The sequence below is a fragment of the Phalacrocorax carbo genome, chromosome 1 (genome assembly GCF_963921805.1).
Source record: "Phalacrocorax carbo chromosome 1, bPhaCar2.1, whole genome shotgun sequence".
NCBI classification, from domain to species: domain Eukaryota; kingdom Metazoa; phylum Chordata; class Aves; order Suliformes; family Phalacrocoracidae; genus Phalacrocorax; species Phalacrocorax carbo.
The window spans coordinates 213,427,331-213,444,609 of record NC_087513.1 but is presented as its reverse complement, the minus strand read 5'-3'; the positions used below and the strand labels follow the sequence as shown (position 1 = coordinate 213,444,609).

The 17,279-nt window shown below is 43.4% G+C and overlaps 1 protein-coding gene across 5 annotated transcripts in view; it reads right to left on the bottom strand.

The window, feature by feature from the left end:
* Positions 1-17,279, bottom strand: part of TENM4 (teneurin transmembrane protein 4) — a 607,970-nt gene that overhangs the window by 329,747 nt on the left and 260,944 nt on the right. For all 5 annotated transcript variants that reach the window (XM_064441474.1, XM_064441478.1, XM_064441476.1 and 2 more), the window contains one exon: positions 15,230-15,499. In XM_064441474.1, the coding sequence (XP_064297544.1) occupies positions 15,230-15,499 (270 nt within the window). The remainder of the gene's footprint in view (positions 1-15,229; positions 15,500-17,279) is intronic.

Here is a 17,279-nt window from a genome sequence, read left to right as displayed (position 1 = left end):
CTCTTCCAGAAATTCACCAATCTTCCTTTTTCTTCTTTGAGTCTGGCTGTAGCTCAAAGGAACCTTATGGACCATCTGTCCCTCCTATCCTCTCAACCCCCACATGCCACCATCGATAAGACATCAATCTGTGAAGCAGCTCTGGGAGAGATTTTTTTAGTAGTTTCTCCAGGAAAGCATCCGAGCGATTCCTCTGCAGAATCTATATGCTCTCTGTGTCTGCTGGGGAAAAGGGGTATTGACATCTCCCCAGCTCTACCATGGTCTGGACATTCTTCTCTTGAAGGATGCAAACGTATTTGCAAGAACTTTAGACAAAGCCAGGAATGAATTAACCAAATCCAATTCAGGGAGGACAGTGATAAACAGGGCATGGCTCATGAGAGCATTAAAGGTTTGGAAAACATTACTTACAGTGAGACACTCCAGAAGAAAAGAACTAAAGGAAGGTTAAGGACTCAGTTCGTCACTGTCTATGGGGTCGTGAATCTATTGGGGTGCTGCTCTGGGGCAATAATAGATGCTAGGGTCTAGGGTGTCTTTGGGAACACTTCCTGAGTATCTTCTCTTACCTTTTGTGCTCATGTGGGACCAACCATAATCTGATGCCGAGAATGCAAAGTCTTCACTGACTGAGATAGAAACATTTGGGGGCTGTATTTGCTTCAGAATCCAGACTGCAGCTCTTCCTAAAAGTTTCCAAATAAAGCTTCTGTTCTGAGGTGGCAAAATGTCTCTCTAAGTAAAAGCACTAATCCCTTCTCAAATATACCTTTGGAAACTGGTCTTTCCCATAGTCATGCACCTTACAGAGAGAAGTTAGCCTGAACTCCTCTATCATAGCTGCTTTCACCTAGTTGTCATGTTCTTTTGTTTGCCTTCCAGCAAGACATCCAGTACCGAGTTGAAAGACACCAAGAGCATCGCACGGAGATGCTGCTGGGAGGCTGCTTACCCCGACCCCATGACTCTACAGAGCCAAGACCTCTGGGCTGTCACCCTGCTGCATTCAATAGCTTTCCACTCCTGTACGGCTGTAGATCATTGCATCTGCCGGCATTTTACTGTGCCTGTTTAGGCCATGTCCTTACAGCTTTTTATTTGTATTCTCTTACTACTTTATCTAGTTGCAACGTCCATGTACCTTACCAGCCTTGAGTTTAAATTTCCCACTTTTTAAACTAAAATGTTGAAAAGCATCATGCTGAGTTCCAAAACATACAGCCCCAGTAACTACTCTTTTGAACCCAGAAACTCTCTATCCAACAATTAATATAGCAATATCTTTTTTGTTTATTTTTTACACATTTTTTTGGCCAAACATTGCTAGTTTTTGACCAAATAAGGACTTAGTTCACCCATTTACACTAAAGGCATAGGACTGTCCACTGGTGTTTCACCAGGGCTCTGCTTCAATTCACACAAATCCCAAAGTCTAACAGGATGAGGAAGAGGGTTAATTTTCCAAAATTCATATGGGACCGAGCCTATTTGCTACCAGCTCACACAAAATAAAATATCCCTCCACAAACACGCATGACCCCCATCAAAGGGAGTAGCGAAAATATCCCATTCAGCCTTAAGAACAGCCATGAAGTTTTTGTGAGTTGACCTCTGCTTTCTGCTTTCTCCATTCACAGCTCCGACAGAAGGGAAATGACCAAAGAAAGCAAATTTGTCATGATTTGAGAGCAGACAGTGTACCAGTGGAAGGGGTCCTATGCAGATGGAATGGCAAGGACTCGCCTCAGGGGGAACCACACTTCATGGCCAGTCAACAGCCAAAAATATTCAGGTGGGGCTGAGGGACGCTGAGACTTGGGAGGGGACAAGGAGAGCACGTTTCCCCCGCTGCTGTGTATCACAACAAGTCTGGTTTAGGCATATAATTTACAAATATAGACATCTATATTCTGTTTGCATAAATGTCTATGTCAACCTCTATCTAGGTGCCAGAGCCAATGCCACACAGAGCTTTGCAAACATGTAAGTAACCCACTCTTTATCAACCAAACTTTTAACATGCTTAAGGACTGAAGCCTGGTTTGCTTGAAAAGACCTGTTTTTCTTCATAACTCCATCAGGTGGCATTGCTCTAAGCCCTTTTCCTATTCTTCAGTTTGCAGACCGATCCCATGCCAAGTTTTCTACTCTTCTGTCGCCAGGGTAAATATCTGCAATGCCCAAGGTCATCACCTTCCTTTTCCCAAGAAGTGGCCCAAGATTAACACTTCTTCAAACTTCTACAAACACAACACTCGTTTCATGGCAATTCCCCAGCATATGATGGGTCAAATCATCAGTCTGGGAAACAGGCTTCTTTAAGGAAAGCTGAAGAATATATCCAGCAAACCACACGTGTGCTGCATTTACCTCCAATCTCTCCCAGAGGGAACACGTTGTATTAAATGCTGAGGAGGAGCCAACAAGCTACAGGGAAAGTTTGCTTTGTTGAGCATTAATAAAACTAATGGAGTATGTTTATGTAGCACCTTTCATTCCAAATGATCAAGTGCCTTGCTAGCCTTAATCATTTCACCCATCACCGAACTGCAGACACCTCTGGGGTGGAACATTAACAGCTGCTCAGTAGAGCACAGCAGCAAAACAGAGCAATTTAATGGAGGAGAAACACCCCATCCAATTGCAGGTGCAAAGGGAATTCTGTTAAGTGGAATGTAATTATCCAAAGAGGTGGCACCTAGGAGAGAGGGAGACATTTCCCTTAATATTCTCATATAGGGCTCCGGCTGCTTTTCCAGCCCCCATGTTACGGGGGAATCAGCATCGCAGCCTGGCTCTGGGGTTGCGGTGGAATCTCAATTTACTTTCTGTCCTAAGGCTCCCGACAAAAAAAGCATCTCGGAGACTTTTTGTGGGTTTCCAGATTCCCACCCTTTCAGCCAAGGACTGCCACTTGCCTATTTCAAAGACCTAAACCAAACTAGAATGCAACGAAGAATGTGGCTGGAGGTGGAGGTTCGGTACATCCATGTTCCTTTCAAGCAGCACGAGGCTCTGTCAGCTACAAAATCTGCACATTATATAAGAAGGAAAAATCATTGTCCTAAAACTATTCATGGCAGGGTGGCTTGATTTAAATTGTAATCATGGTTTAAACCAGCAAACAGAGAATCTTGATTTAAATAATCAGTTTTAATCTTGTTTTGCATGTGTGCTTTTCTGTTATTTTCTTTTAAAACTGGTTGATTCTCACTGATTGGTATAATTTGCTGCTTCTTTATGCTAAATCAAAGAATATCCTATATCTATACATATTTATTTCAGCAATTATATAGTTTAGCATGCATTTATTCAGATTCCTACTTTCTACATTTTTTATGAAGAGAAAATGGTGAACAACAGATTTCTTATTCAGTAGATGATTGCTGGATTTTTTTTTTTATTTTACATTTATTTGGAACTCACGTCAAGCTGTATTTAAATGGAAACAGGAATTCAGTCATAATTTCACCCCCTTCCTCCCAAACCGAGTGTAATAAAAGTACTTGAACCTGCTGGAGATACGAGAAGAAAATAAGTCTTGCACAGAAAAATGAATTGGCATTAACAAAGACAGCACTAGCTGTCGCTGGGGAACTGGAGCAGAGGTGCATTTCCAAGAAAGCTCAGCAATGCTTCTTCCTCGCTGGCAGTGCTGGCTTAAATAGCTCCCAGGTGTTTTTGCTACCCCACCCTCAGCCACTGGCCCTTATTTGACCCAAAATCGGGAAGATTTTCTATTGGGTGGGATTTCTGCTGCTCTACCCTGGCTTCAGCTGATCTCGCTGTGTGGGGTGGCAGTGACCCCACGGGAGGTGTGAAATCGCAGCTCTGTGCCCTGGCACCCTGTCCATGAGGAAGGGCTTTAAATCACACTTATTCTGGGGGTAAATCCGGGCTGGACTGCATGAGCAGTTGCACCGGCACAACCGTGGGGATGGAGAACCCCTGCAAGGGAACGGGCACTCGGGGTGGCAACTGGGAACCTCTTAAACCAGTCGTCTGCCCAGATATAATGTGTCCTGGTAGTCACTGTAATGCGCCTTGTCGCCGGTGTTATTCGTACAGATTTTCCCATCCCCTCCTTTTCAACTGGTGGTGGACGCCTGACTTCTGTACATGCTCTTTGAGCTCATCTACCCGAGTGACTTGATGGGGAAAGAAAGTCTCCCTTTCCACCTGCAGGAGCAGCAGTTGCTGTCGGGAGCTGAGCTGGCACTGCCACGGACTGGCACTAGGTGCTCGCCCAGAGGCTGCAGCCAACTCACTACTGTGACTTTCCTTTGCAACTTTGGCAGTTAAGACATGGTTGCTTGGAAATGATCTAAGAATGATTTACAAGTCTTTAACATACTATTCTGAATTTAAGCTTTAGTTGCGCCTGCCATAATTCCCCATTTTATTTAAACAGGTTTTTTATTTAAAGCTGAAATGTGTATTTAACTAAGTTTAAAAAAAAACCCCAAACACGTTTCTCTCTCCCCCCACTCCAAAGCAACCAAACCAGGGCAGAAATCAAAGCGCATGTTTCTGAATGCGGCAGAAAGCTGTCATTTTGATGAAGTAGTTCGTTTCCGAGTTTGCCACTGCTGAAGCTGGTTGTGGAAGCCCTGTAGCACTTTGGGGTGTGGGTGTGTGTGTGTCATTAAATACAGCAGCGAGAAGAGGTCTGCGCTGGCTGCCAGTCCGTGCTGCTTGGCATGAAAAGGTCTCGCCTACGGAGAGAGTTGCAAGGGGAGAAACAGCCACCGCCTGGATGCTGCAGCGGGGGAGAGGCGGCACGTTCCGGAGCCTCTCGCGCTGCTTTCAGCAAGTGCCCTGGGCACCTGTGACCATCAGAGGACCCGGGAAGCTCTTGTGATCTCTAGGGGAGCTTTTTGTGTAATGGCTCATGTGGCATGGTTTGTTTGATGCTCTCCGTCTCACAGTCGCTCAACCCACGGCTTTTAAATAAATGCAGCAATAGTAACAACAAAAAGCAGCTTTATTTTCACCCCTCTCTCCCCCCCTCCAAGATATTTGGTGCATATTTGAGGAGCTGCCTAAGCCAAAAGCCAGTATTTTAAACACTTCAGCGTTGAAAATTCCTTTAATGCATTACCAGATAGAACTGGTGTACAGTTACAGTTGCTTTATTTGCTGCTATCCATAGCTTTGATTAGAAAATACCTGGGTTCACAACTTAAAAGGGGGTGGAGAAAACAAGGAAGAACATCCTTATTTTCTAACAGGGAACGGAGATAAAGAAAGACAGAGAAATGATGTGATGCAGCCAAGGTTAAGCACTGTCTGTAGCACAGCCATGGGTTAAATCGCTGGAACTGGAGTTCGGTGCCCACCCAAAAGCAGCCCTTCTCTGGGTCCCATAACATGTCTGCTCCCCAAACGCCCTTGCATAATTTAGACAAGTGACAAAGGCTTATTTTTGTTTGAGCCGTAACAAAGTTACATTTGTAAAATGTTTATTCTACATGAAGATCAGACTGGAATTATTATTTTCTCTATATAGACATGTTTCAAAATGATCTGTGCTGGCATGGACAAAACAAAACAACCTGCCTTATAGCATATAATTAAAGTTTTTAGGGGCATCTCAAAGAAACACTGAAAACTTTGCAGAATTAGGGCAGCGCTGCATTTTTAATCGCTGCCCTGGATTGAATAAAATGGCATTTTTGCTAAAAGTTAATCAAAAGCCTCTGAGAAATAAAGCAATGAGATTTTAATGAACAAATTCTCATGGCAGAAGCTGTGCTCTCCTTTATTTGGAGCTCAGTGGGCACCTCTGGGCATGGGTAAAACAAAAATAACGTGCTCTTTCCTCTCACTTTGTTCTGCTTATGGGTGGAGACGCATCTTCACTGGAGGAAGCAAAGCCAGCTGTCTCGAGGGGCACTGGAGGAGGCTGGACCAGATGTGGGCTAACACTCTGTGAGCTGGACCTAGAAGCAGATGCCGTGGTCCAAATGGGAATTCAGAAATACAGACATGAGCATCTGGGAATGCCAGACTGGGGAGAAAGCCTGCAACACCTCTCCCCTGTGCAGGAAATAGGCTGTACCTCTTTGAAAGGCTGCGGTGGCGTGCCGTGTCCTGCCCCTTGCAGCTTGCTGTGAGCCCTACACATCCAGGGCGAAGCAGAAAGGGGGGAGAAGGCAAAGGTAAAAGGCACTATGTCCCCGGATCCACGCTTAACCGCATGCTTAACTCTACAGGGCAGGGGTCCTTTAGCCACAGAGATAGGTATCAGACCATTTTGAACCCTAAGCCATCTCCCCTCGTTTGGATTTATTGTTCCCGATAATCCTTTGCTTTTCTCCACGCTGCTTCGCTGTCATCCATCCCAGGGGGGCCTGATCCTTTGTGTAGGATGGAGTTCGTGTCTGGCCCTAAAAGCCAAATCCCGCTCCAAATGCCCGTCATGACCACGCCAGCTCCGACGGCCCTCGGTCTCCTGACCATAACCCTCGCTCTGTGGCACTAGCTGTTCCCCATGGTCACTGCACACAAATCCCACCCTAAAAACAGGCTGGAAGCAAAGTATTGCTGTTAAAAGAGCGATAGGTCTTTTGCTGCTGAACCTAGCTGTATTCCCCCTCGGGTGTTTCACACCAAAAGAAGTTATTTATGGCACTCAGAAATAATGTAAAAAATGCACATATTTACTTCCAGAATATTTGGCAGCCTTCCAGCAATATTACTAAATGCAATTATTTTCCTTAAAAAAAAATCTCCATGACAAGGCAGTTTAAAGTGGCAAAGGAAAGGACAAAAATTAACAGCGTAATTGAAAAGAACGGTAAATTCTTACCTGTTAATGTTGTTTCTACATGCCCTCTCCCCCAGTATTCAGGCTATTAATGAGTTTCTAGAGTTTGGGCCTTTTTTCCCTGCTTAATGGCTTCACCATCATTGCAATAATAACAATGTGAAACCTACACACTAACCTATATTGAACCGCGGTTCATTACAGCAGAATAACATTGTGAAGGGTTTTAATGTCAGCGTCCTTTCAGACGCAGATTACAGTAATACAGAAAATACATTCTCTATGGGACACACCATATGGGAATAGAAATAATAAAAAAAAGAAAATGGAAAGACTTGTTTCCCTCTAGAGGCAAGCAGGCCAGTGATGAGATAAATTAGCCCTAGGAATAAGTGGGAATTCCTCCACTGTGGAACAAAATCAAGATACTGATCACTAATGCAGCAATAGAATTATTAAACTCAGATAATCCCGTGTACCTTCACCCCTTAAACTGGGAGCAGGGATGCCGCTGCCTCCCTCTGTGGTCCGGGGGCTGAGCTACGTGTAATCAAAGGGACAATCGGCTCTTGGGTGGTTGAATCCTGGCTGAAAGACAGTGGCATCCACTTGTTACCTCATTTGAGAGGCTGTTTTACACCCAGTGGGCAGGGGAGTTAGCTGAAAGTGGAGGGAGATTAAGGGTCTGTTGCCCTGAACCCCAACAATTTACTGTCCCATCAGGGTAAAACTTTCTCGAGACTCTTGTGGAGTGAGGTGGTGCCTCACCTTTTCGCTTTCAAGAAGCTTCTTGGGGCTAATGTCTAAAAAGGACAAAAAAGGTAAGAGGACAGAAAATACGAGGAATCCATCATCAAGAATGTCAGTAGTTAGCAAGTTGGATCAGAAGTAAAGAAGATGTAACAGCCTTCAAGGGAGCCATTTTTCAGTGGAGAATGTAGCATCTGGGAAGATCATGTAGCTAAACTCTCCTTTTTAGGACTAATATTCTACATAGGAGTATTAGTATCTTTACGATTGGAGAGCCTGAAGGCACATTCCTTCCCCTGACCTTCACATTTCAAGTGATCACCAAGACTCTGAGTACCTCTGTGAGGCGGCTTCAGTAGGTTGCGATATCTGAGCAAACCCCATGTACTGTTAAAATGGGGAACTTCATGCAAAACCTACCTGGAAAGGAGCAGTGTAAGGATTTTGAGGAGCTGGAACAGGGAAGGGGGTTAAAGAAAATTCCCTTCTGGATCTGCTACTCATTTTTGTAGTTCTTCGCTAACTTCTGCAATTGATGATGGTTCTTTAGTGGTAAGAGTCTGCCTAATTTTTATTTCAAGCTGAAACATCTTGTTAATATTAAGGTTACAACTGATAGGAGGCAAGTGAAAGATGACAGCCAGCAGATGCCTGATCTTGACCGGGTAATTCTAATTTATTCTTGTTGTCCGCTACTCAGAAAGGCACAAAGGAAGCTTAATAAAGTATATCTCATAGCACATTCCTTCTTTTCTTATTTATTGTGAATAATTATTTTTTTAAAAAAATTTAAAAATCTCCTTTCTGAATTCTCCAGAGCCTGAGTATCACATTTTTGCCTACATGGTTTGTGGAAGAATCATGTCTGAAGCACACATTGGAAGTACTTTATGATGCACTATTTAATTCAAAGGAGAAAAAAAAAAAAAGATGATGTTGCTGCAACTACGGTAACAACATTAACAATCGAGTGTATGAAGCCTGAAAGGAAATTACTCAGCAAAACACAGTAATAAAAAGAAAAGTCACCATGGATTATCAACTGGGGTATTGATAAATAGTTTGTAATGCTAAGATTACACAGTAATTCTGGCACTGCTAATTGCACTGATATACTGGATTGTATTTTGGGCCAGTGATTGGGATCCACATCCTCTGGGAAACAGGAAGGTGAATGTAAAGAACACTGAGTAAAAATCCTTCCGCTGCAGAGGGTCAGAGCTATTTAGGAGAAGCTTGCAAAGCCTCTGGTTGCAAATGCAGGCAACATTAGGAGATGAGCTCCGCACAACCAAGGGGAAGAAGAAAAACACACCGAATTAATTACCGTTTGCCTATAGCTCCCCTAGCTATTGTAAAACAGTTCTGAGGAGAAAATATTTGGGAAAAGCTGATGAAATTCTGGAGCATGTGGCTTGACCACCGGGACAGCTTTCTGATTTAATAAGAAGGCAAAATATATACAAGAATCCTAACAGCAAACAGCATGTTGTGGTGTGTTTAACCAAGAGTCCTGGGATTTATACCACGCTGGCATGCTGACTATTTTGCGAAAACAGCTAGTTACCAGCATACACCTAGGACCTACTCTAACACTGCTGATGGCAATGGGCGTATTCAAAGGCTTCAGCGAGGTCTGTATCAGATACCACTGAATAAGTGAAAGCATTAGTTAGATTTCCGAACTACCCAGGAGAAAATAAAATTGTATGATGTTTTTGGTGTTCCTTGTTTGAACGACTTGTCTTTTATTATTTCCTGCTGTAATGTACCCCTGTGTTTCTAAGTATCATCTATAAGCATTCAATTCTATCGAGTCCTAATTTCCTATGCAGTTTCTTAAGCGCTTCTTCCAGCAGCAGTAATGGCTTAAGCAGTGTGGAAGCAGAAAGTGTGGTGGTTACTGCAAGAAATGTTCTTTAAATAATGTATTATGTCAATTAAAATGGCTAAGAGTTGAGTCTGTGATGGTAGAGCAGGCAGAGCTATCGTGAGCTTTCCAGCTCCTGATTGCCAGGACGTCTCACTTTTACAAAAACCTATGAGAATTTTCCAGAAAGGCAGCTTATTTGATGGGAAAGCAAAAGTTAACCGTAACATATTGGCTACCTTTCTGGTCAAGTTGGTGAGGCTGGGAGAGCAGGTTTGGGTACTGGGCTGGTTGGTTGCTTGACAGTTTGAAAGCTCATTGAAATGCATCCCAGAACATAACGACTAAAAGAAAAATTATTCCTCTCTGTAGGATGTGGGTCCAGCAATGTAAAATGAATTGGTGCTCTTAATCCTGTCACCAGTGAGTGTCTGTTCTGCTGTAGTCACCGTACCACATTTGGCACTGACTGGTGATTTCAGAGGTGAAGCCAAAGACAAGTGGACCTTGAGATTAAACTGCTCTTCCTCAATAGAGGTGACCAACTGATGCCCGGTGCAAGCGTTGGGGCTGATTGTTCCTGTACCCAGTTCATTGCTGAATGGAAGATTTGGGTCCAACAATGCCATTCTCACCCCTTTTGCACACAAGCAATGCATGCCGAATTGATTGCAGGATGACATGTTTCCCATGTATTTTTGAACTGTGAAGATGGAAAGAAGGACCGGGCTCAGCAGCATGGCACTGTTTGACAGCAATGGTCCTGCAGCCTGAATTTTGGCTTCCAGGGTGGTTAGACCTGGAATTTTAGTTGATGTCTACTAACATCTCAGTCGCTAGATAAGAAAATGCCACACTTCAGCAACACTTCTGCTGCAAGCATTTCTTCACACAATAGATCACAATTGAGCAGCTCCAGCTTGGTTGAACTGTCCTGAGCCATCTGATGTTACTCATCCCGCCTGTGAGATCCTCCTGGCCTCTTGATAGTGCCCACATTCTTCCCAAGAGCAGATGATGACAGAGAGAAACATCAGCTCTGATCTGCACATGTACACAGCATTAATCACAGCTGACTTGTCGTGCTAATGAAGAAAACCGCTCCTGCTCTCTACCGCTCCCTCTCGTATTTAACCAACTATGTGCCTTGGTGGATATTAACACTAAGCCCAGATTAAAACTAAAGTGAATCCTTAGTTTGCCTCAGTTTATTTGGAATAGCCAAAAGTTAAACTGTACTTAGGTTTTTTTTCAGAAAAAGGGCTGCAAGTCCACTTCTGCAAAGACTAATTTGAAAAATGCTGTTGGCCCAGGTCTAAAGTAATCCTGCAGTGGCTGTGCTGAATAAACCAGTAAGCTCTTTATCACATAGAAGGCAGAGAAAAAAGTGATTCTTTTGTTATGGGAAAGGATTCTGTATGGGACTATCTACATTTTCTGCCCATCTTTCATGTTCAGATCTATCTGGGGACTACCAGCATGATTCATAACAGTTTGGGCAGATCTGGGGTAAGATCTCCCTTATAGACCCAAAGTAAATATCCACAGCCTGTTTCTTGGGTGCTTACACACAAACAGAGTCCATCTCTGCATCTGTTGGGAGTGCCCTAGGCAGTACAAAAGTGTGAGGAGCTCAACGCCCAGTCTGAGCAGTCCTACATGCCCCTGGGGTCAAAGAAAGCTCAGCAATGTTACAAACTATTGACGCAGGAGAAGGAGGGATGCTCAAGAGGCCAGCAAGTGCAGCCACTCTGACTGAGGCAGCATCCATCATAGACCATTCTCAACAGCTTTTTGTCTAGTTTACACTTATAATCTTTTAAGACTGGAGTTCTCCAGACTCCTCTGACCATCTCTTCCAGAGCCTAGCTGCCTACAAACCATTTAGGGGAGGAGGATCTAGGTGGCTAAAGGGAGACCTAGCTGCTGTCTTGTAACTATTTTAGGTGTGGGGATATACAGAAGATGGTGTCAGACTGTTCCTGGAGATGCTTGATGAGTGGACAATGGACAATGGGCAGAGGACACGAGTTGTGGCAGTGGTAATTCTGGCTAGCTCTTAGGAGAAGAGTTGTTCACAACAAGTGTGGTCAGCACCAGAACCAGGGCATAGAGGTTGTGGCCTCTCCATCCTGGGAGATACTCAAAGTGTAACTCAGCAACCTGATCTGGCATCAAAGTTAGCCCTGCTTTAAGCAGGAGACTGGACAAGAGACCTTCAGTGATGCCTTCCAACAGAAATTATTCTGTGGTACAGTATTTTTATGATGACATCTTTATGATTAGAAGTATTTGTATTTAGTACGTGACTGAATTGCTGCAAAATAAGTCAATTTCTGGAAGACTGTTGCCTTGCTCTCCTTCATTGTGCTCTTCTCTATATTAAACCATTGTTGGCTCAGTACAACGCCTGTTCAGGGTTACCTCAGGTAATGCCAGTTAACTCCAGGCTCAGATCCAAATGACCACTTCAGGAACTTCTTTTGCTTCAATCACTTTTGCTGAGAAACAGTGCAAACTAGCAGAGGAAAGAGGTTCTCCTAAGTTCATTGCTAGACTTCCAGGAACCAAACTCCTCCCTGTGCACGGGTCTGAACTGTTACTGCGAAGTCACAATTTGAGCTTAGCCTAGATGGTCACACTGCAGAATAACCCTTGAGCTCCGTGAAGTGTGTGCTACGTTAGCAGCACAGAGTGAATGCATTATGCCTGGACAAGGTGCAGTAACTTGAGCAGGCCCCTCTGTCCCCTGACTCTGTAAAGTGACCATCCAGGTCGAGCGAAAAGCACTGCCCAACAGAGGGGAATCCGTTGGGGCTGTTTGGGTGTGCAGGATCTGAACTCAGGGCGATGCCAGAATTATAACTCAAGCTAACTCTTCACTGAAAACAAACTCTTAACCTAGTAAAAGTGTTCAACCTCCTGGAAAGCCTGGGAACAGTTTAGATAAAGTAACGCATGGCTTTTCATTCCAGCTGCCTCTGCAAGTGATTTATGGACTGTAATATGCCATGGAACCAGAGCACTTCATCAGTTTCCTTAAAGACAGAGGGGTGGATTGTGGCTGCACTTACTGAGCTGTGCATCTGTTCCTTCAAGGCATCACCACTTCTGAAATAAAAGCAAACCTGCTTTTCGAGGGAACCAGACCTCTCATTTTCTAAGAATGCAATAAATGTCTCGGTAGAATCTTGCTTTGACGGCTTTGGATTTACAAACATCAGAAGTAAATTCTGATTATTTATTTTGGATAAATAATGAGCAACATTAAAATTGCTGATGTTAACCTTCATTGGAAAAGTTCCTTTAATGGGCCCCATAAAATCTTCTATTGATGGCAGGTTCATAAAGCTCCATATTGACTTCAGCTAAAGGCTATAACTTCTATCAATACTGTCAACAATTAATATTGACTAATAAAGGTATCCTGTAAACTGAGTCATAGCATTATGTTACTTTATGCTGCCATTAGCAAAATTTCATGTCTTCTTGAAAACATTTCTCCTATAAATCTGGGATTTCTCAAAGTAGCCGGTGTGATAGCTAGCAGCGGAGAGCCCAGGGTAACGCTGCTTCTGTGCAGAGGGAGGAAACACAGAGCAGCCTTCGCATTTGCTAGAGAAAGCTTCTGAGAGGGTCTCAGGCTTCATTTTCTCCAACAGCAGGCTTCAGGTTGTAAGGGTTTCATGTGCAAAAGTTTCTCACACCTTTATGAATGAAAATGGCCAAATTTTGTGTACAGTTAAGACTTGTCCTTAGTCCTTCTTCTCTTCTTCCCTTGCAACCTTTGGATATGTTTTTTTCCACCAATTCAACTGCAGTCCCTATATTGAAATGATATGCCTTTCTCTAAGCTCTGGACTAGTTTTTCTGACCTGAACCTGCCTGATGTCTCTGCTATCTTCCCAGGGAAGTCTAAGCATCAGCTGAAGCTCCCCAACAGAGTTTGGATCACAATATTTTCCCTTGAGTTCCACCACCTCTTTCTTTGTCAGTATGAACAATACAATTACATACTGGAAAGCACAGCTCTCTAGATTTTATTTATGCTACACAGACTTCATATTTTTGAGTATGATATAGCCTTTGTCATTCAAAACACTCAAAATCTCAGACTGCAAGTGCCTATGGTCCAAAGAAATTCCTTCTATGTTTGTACAGAACTTAAAAAACCCGCAGGTGTGTTCTCTACCTTTCTGCTTTCCCTTTTCTAATTGCTGTGAAATGGTGGTTCAACAAATGGCTAGTGTGGCATTAAGGGAAGAGGAATTGGAGGTTGCCTCAGCCCTGACATGAGTACTGCTGCCTCTGTTATTAGTTTCAGTAAAGCCTTTCAAGGCATGTGCTGTTGCTAATCTGTTGTTGCTAACATAATTTCATTTGTAAGTGATCTGTAGGTACAAAGTTGCATTTGCACGTGTAGAGATAGCATTATGGAAACCAGATAAAAAGACCCCAGCAGCTAATGTAATTCTTGTCTCTTAAGAAAAAAAGAAAAAAAAGACTAAAATTCTGTATTTTGCTTTTCTTAGTAGGCGTGGAAAGAAAAATGTATGGGTTAGGATCACAGCTGCTCATACACCACCATGAAAAAGCAGAAGAGAGAGCTTTAGATACAGAAGAATGGCATGGAAGAGCAAGGTGTTTGCTTTTGGTTGTTTTCTAGCAATTTCTTGGGAGTGTGCAAAACTCTAATTGACCCTGATGATCCCTCTGGTTTTTCATCAAAACACAAGGCTTGGAAGGAAAATGATATAGTCTGGCACTGTGTGTCTGCCTGGCCTAATGCGTGCAGAGCTGTAAGATACTGCACTAAGAAACTTTAAAAAAATTGTAAAGATAATTTTAAAAGATTCTTCTGTACATTCTTTAAACACAAGGCCATTTATCTTTGACCTTTGCTAATATATCATTATCTCTGAGCAGAAACTTAATAAGCTTCAACTGTAATTTGTTGGAGTTAAACATAAAATCATGTGGGTGGTGTATGTCTCACCATGTCATGGCTTCCCAAGGAAAAGTTATCACCATTTGTCACTATAATACTGTGGCAAAAAGCATAAAGAGAACAAGCAATACAGTCATTTCACATCAGCTTTCTGTGCTGAGCTCAATCTCCCGATGACTTGTACGCAGTGGCTATATTAAGAAGCAGGCTGTGCCATAATTGAATTAAAGGTGCAAAGGCATATAGGGCTGTGTGAACCCCTGGGTCAAGCTGCAATTGAATCAAAATCCTCTCTCCTTCCTACACTGCTTGGCAGAACTGCTGACCAAAAGGTTCACAGACCTACAAAACACATGCAGGAGTCCCCGCAGCTGGGGACACAAAGTTACAGAGATAAAAAATCTGTGACCTTCAGCTTTTATTTCGCACGAAGAAAAAGTCTTCTAAAACTATTTCACCATCGTTTTCCTTCAGAGAGCAGTCAGCTGATTTACATAAATGAAACGGCTCCTGTCAAGGAACCAGCGAGGAAAAGAAGGAAATTATCTGCCCTGAAAATCTGTAGCAAAGATAAGAGCAGCATCAGCCAGAGGAGGGGAGATTTAAATGCTTTTTGTCTGAAAGGTCGCTACAAAAAGCAGAGAGAGTATTACAGCCACTTAATGATCTCTGTCGCTGTGATAAATAAGTAGGAGCTTCTCCAGCAGTTTATTAACAAACACTGTAGGACAGTACAAAAGGCCACGACATGGGGCTATTAGAAGAGTGTTTTCACTGAGTCTGAGAAAAAAACCCAACAGAAAACCTAAGGAAGATTAAGGTGGAGCGGTAAGAAGAGGCATTCCTGGTAGAGCTCGAGGCTGACATTGCATGCGCTGTCACCACTTACCGGTTTCAGTGTTCTCGTGCTCCGTGTCGGTGAGGGTGAGGTTGGAGTTGGCCCGGCTCGACAAGCAGGAGCTGCGTCCAGACTTGGTGTTGCGTCCCCAGAGCCTCACGGGGTGCTCGGGTGACATGACCACATCTGCCTCCGTGTCGGCATCTGAGCCAGTGCTGATGGAGTAGCCACAGTGAGGCAGCCCGATATCAGTCCGGTACAAAGTCCCATGGGTGGGTGTCACATCTTCAAGACCCAGCTCTCGCAAAGAGAAGTTGGCTCCTGGGACAAAACACAGCAGCCCCGTTACTCTTTAACAGGAGATGGTTTCATCTAGCACAAGCCAATAGCAGAACCGTTAATCCTCTGTCTTCAAGTGGGGAGCAGCAGCACCCAAGTCCTAACCTCATATCAAAAATTTCCCTGGTCTAGGTTAGTGGGAGACCAAGTGACCATGCCAAGACCAAAAAGCAGCTCGATTCCTCCTTCTGGAACCTGACAAAAGCTCAGGAGTCTTCAATGAAATAGAATCATAGAATCGTTAAGGTTGGAAAAGACCCTTAAGATCATTGAGTCCAACCGCTAACCTATCACTGCCAAGTCCACCACTAAACCGTATCCTCAAGCACCACATCTACCCTTCTTTTAAATACCTCCAGGGATGGAGACTCAACCATCATCAAATCATCAAATTTGAAAGCAAAGACACACAGAGATATGGTGGAATTCTTTAGGAGAGACAAAATGTAATCTCAGGAAAAATCCAAAATGAAGCATGCAATGATCAAACTCCTACCATACACCTGGCAACTCTACCACAGTAGGAAATCTGAGTGAGTTCTGCTTGTTGAAATCCCTGAAATTACATACTGGGGGTTTAAATTTCCTTTGGCGATCTCGCTTTCCCCTTGCTGACCACTCACACCTTGACTCAGTTTAGCTATTAATTCTGACACAGTCACAGCAGAAGTTATTTGGCTGCAAAGAGATGCAATTGTTTAGCTGACTAAAAATATAACCTGAAGAATGACTCTTGTGTTCATGTTTAGTTACCTGCAGAGCTTCAAAATCAGACCGAATCAATGTGAATGAGGCTTCAAATATTAGTACGCTTTGTTCGGAAAGTTGCTTGAGGAAGCTGGGGAGAGCAATTAGTGACTCCATTTTAATCCACATTTATTTATTAATGTGTGCTTTTATTTTTCAGCCCTGAATGTTTTTAAAAGTTCTTGGCCACCTGTGAATGTCTTTAGCTGCACCGTGCATTTATATGGCACAATGCACCCTGGCTCCTGTTACGCTATGCCTTGATGGGGTGGATTAAGGAACTTTATCTATAACCAGTAGGAGGCATAAGGCCCTGGACTGTGGCCAAATACCAACACCAGTGATCAAATTCAGTCTAGCTGGCTTCTTCCCACTATTTCAATAAGTAAATCCCCTGCAATAAAACGAGAGATGGAAGTTGCCAACTCTATGCGCAGGCCGCAGACTCACTTTTAGAGCAGGGTTTGCAGCTCAGGCATGTTTTGATTAAGATAAATCTGAATGCAGGATCGCCAGGAAAGTTCAGGCCCAAATCTAGCTTTGACCAGTCAAGTTTGTATCTACGCATTATTGAAATCTTTTCATCAGGTCTGGACTTCATGGTTGTATCCAAAACTGAGTCAAGATTCTCTCCCTGCTCAAAACCACACATGCATGTGGCATTCTTCACATTTCCATTTGTTGATGTTAAATATCTCATGGTGGAAAATGTGTATCCAATAGAAACAGTCAGATTTCAACTTTTCCAGAGTCTGGTTTCTTGTGGAAGCACCCTGGCTTGTCCCTGAGCCCTGCTGCGTGGGGAAGGTCTCTCATATTATAGCACACGTGCACCGAATCATCAGCTAGCCCGAGGGAGATACTATTTTATTACACTTTTTCATTCAGTCCGCTTTGCAGCTCACAGTGAACAGAGAGATGTTCGACTGCAAGGTGAATAATGGGACTGCACAACATTTGCATGTAAAGCTCAGAGAAGGAGCTGTTCGAGGTCAGGAGGAAATAACCGTGGTTC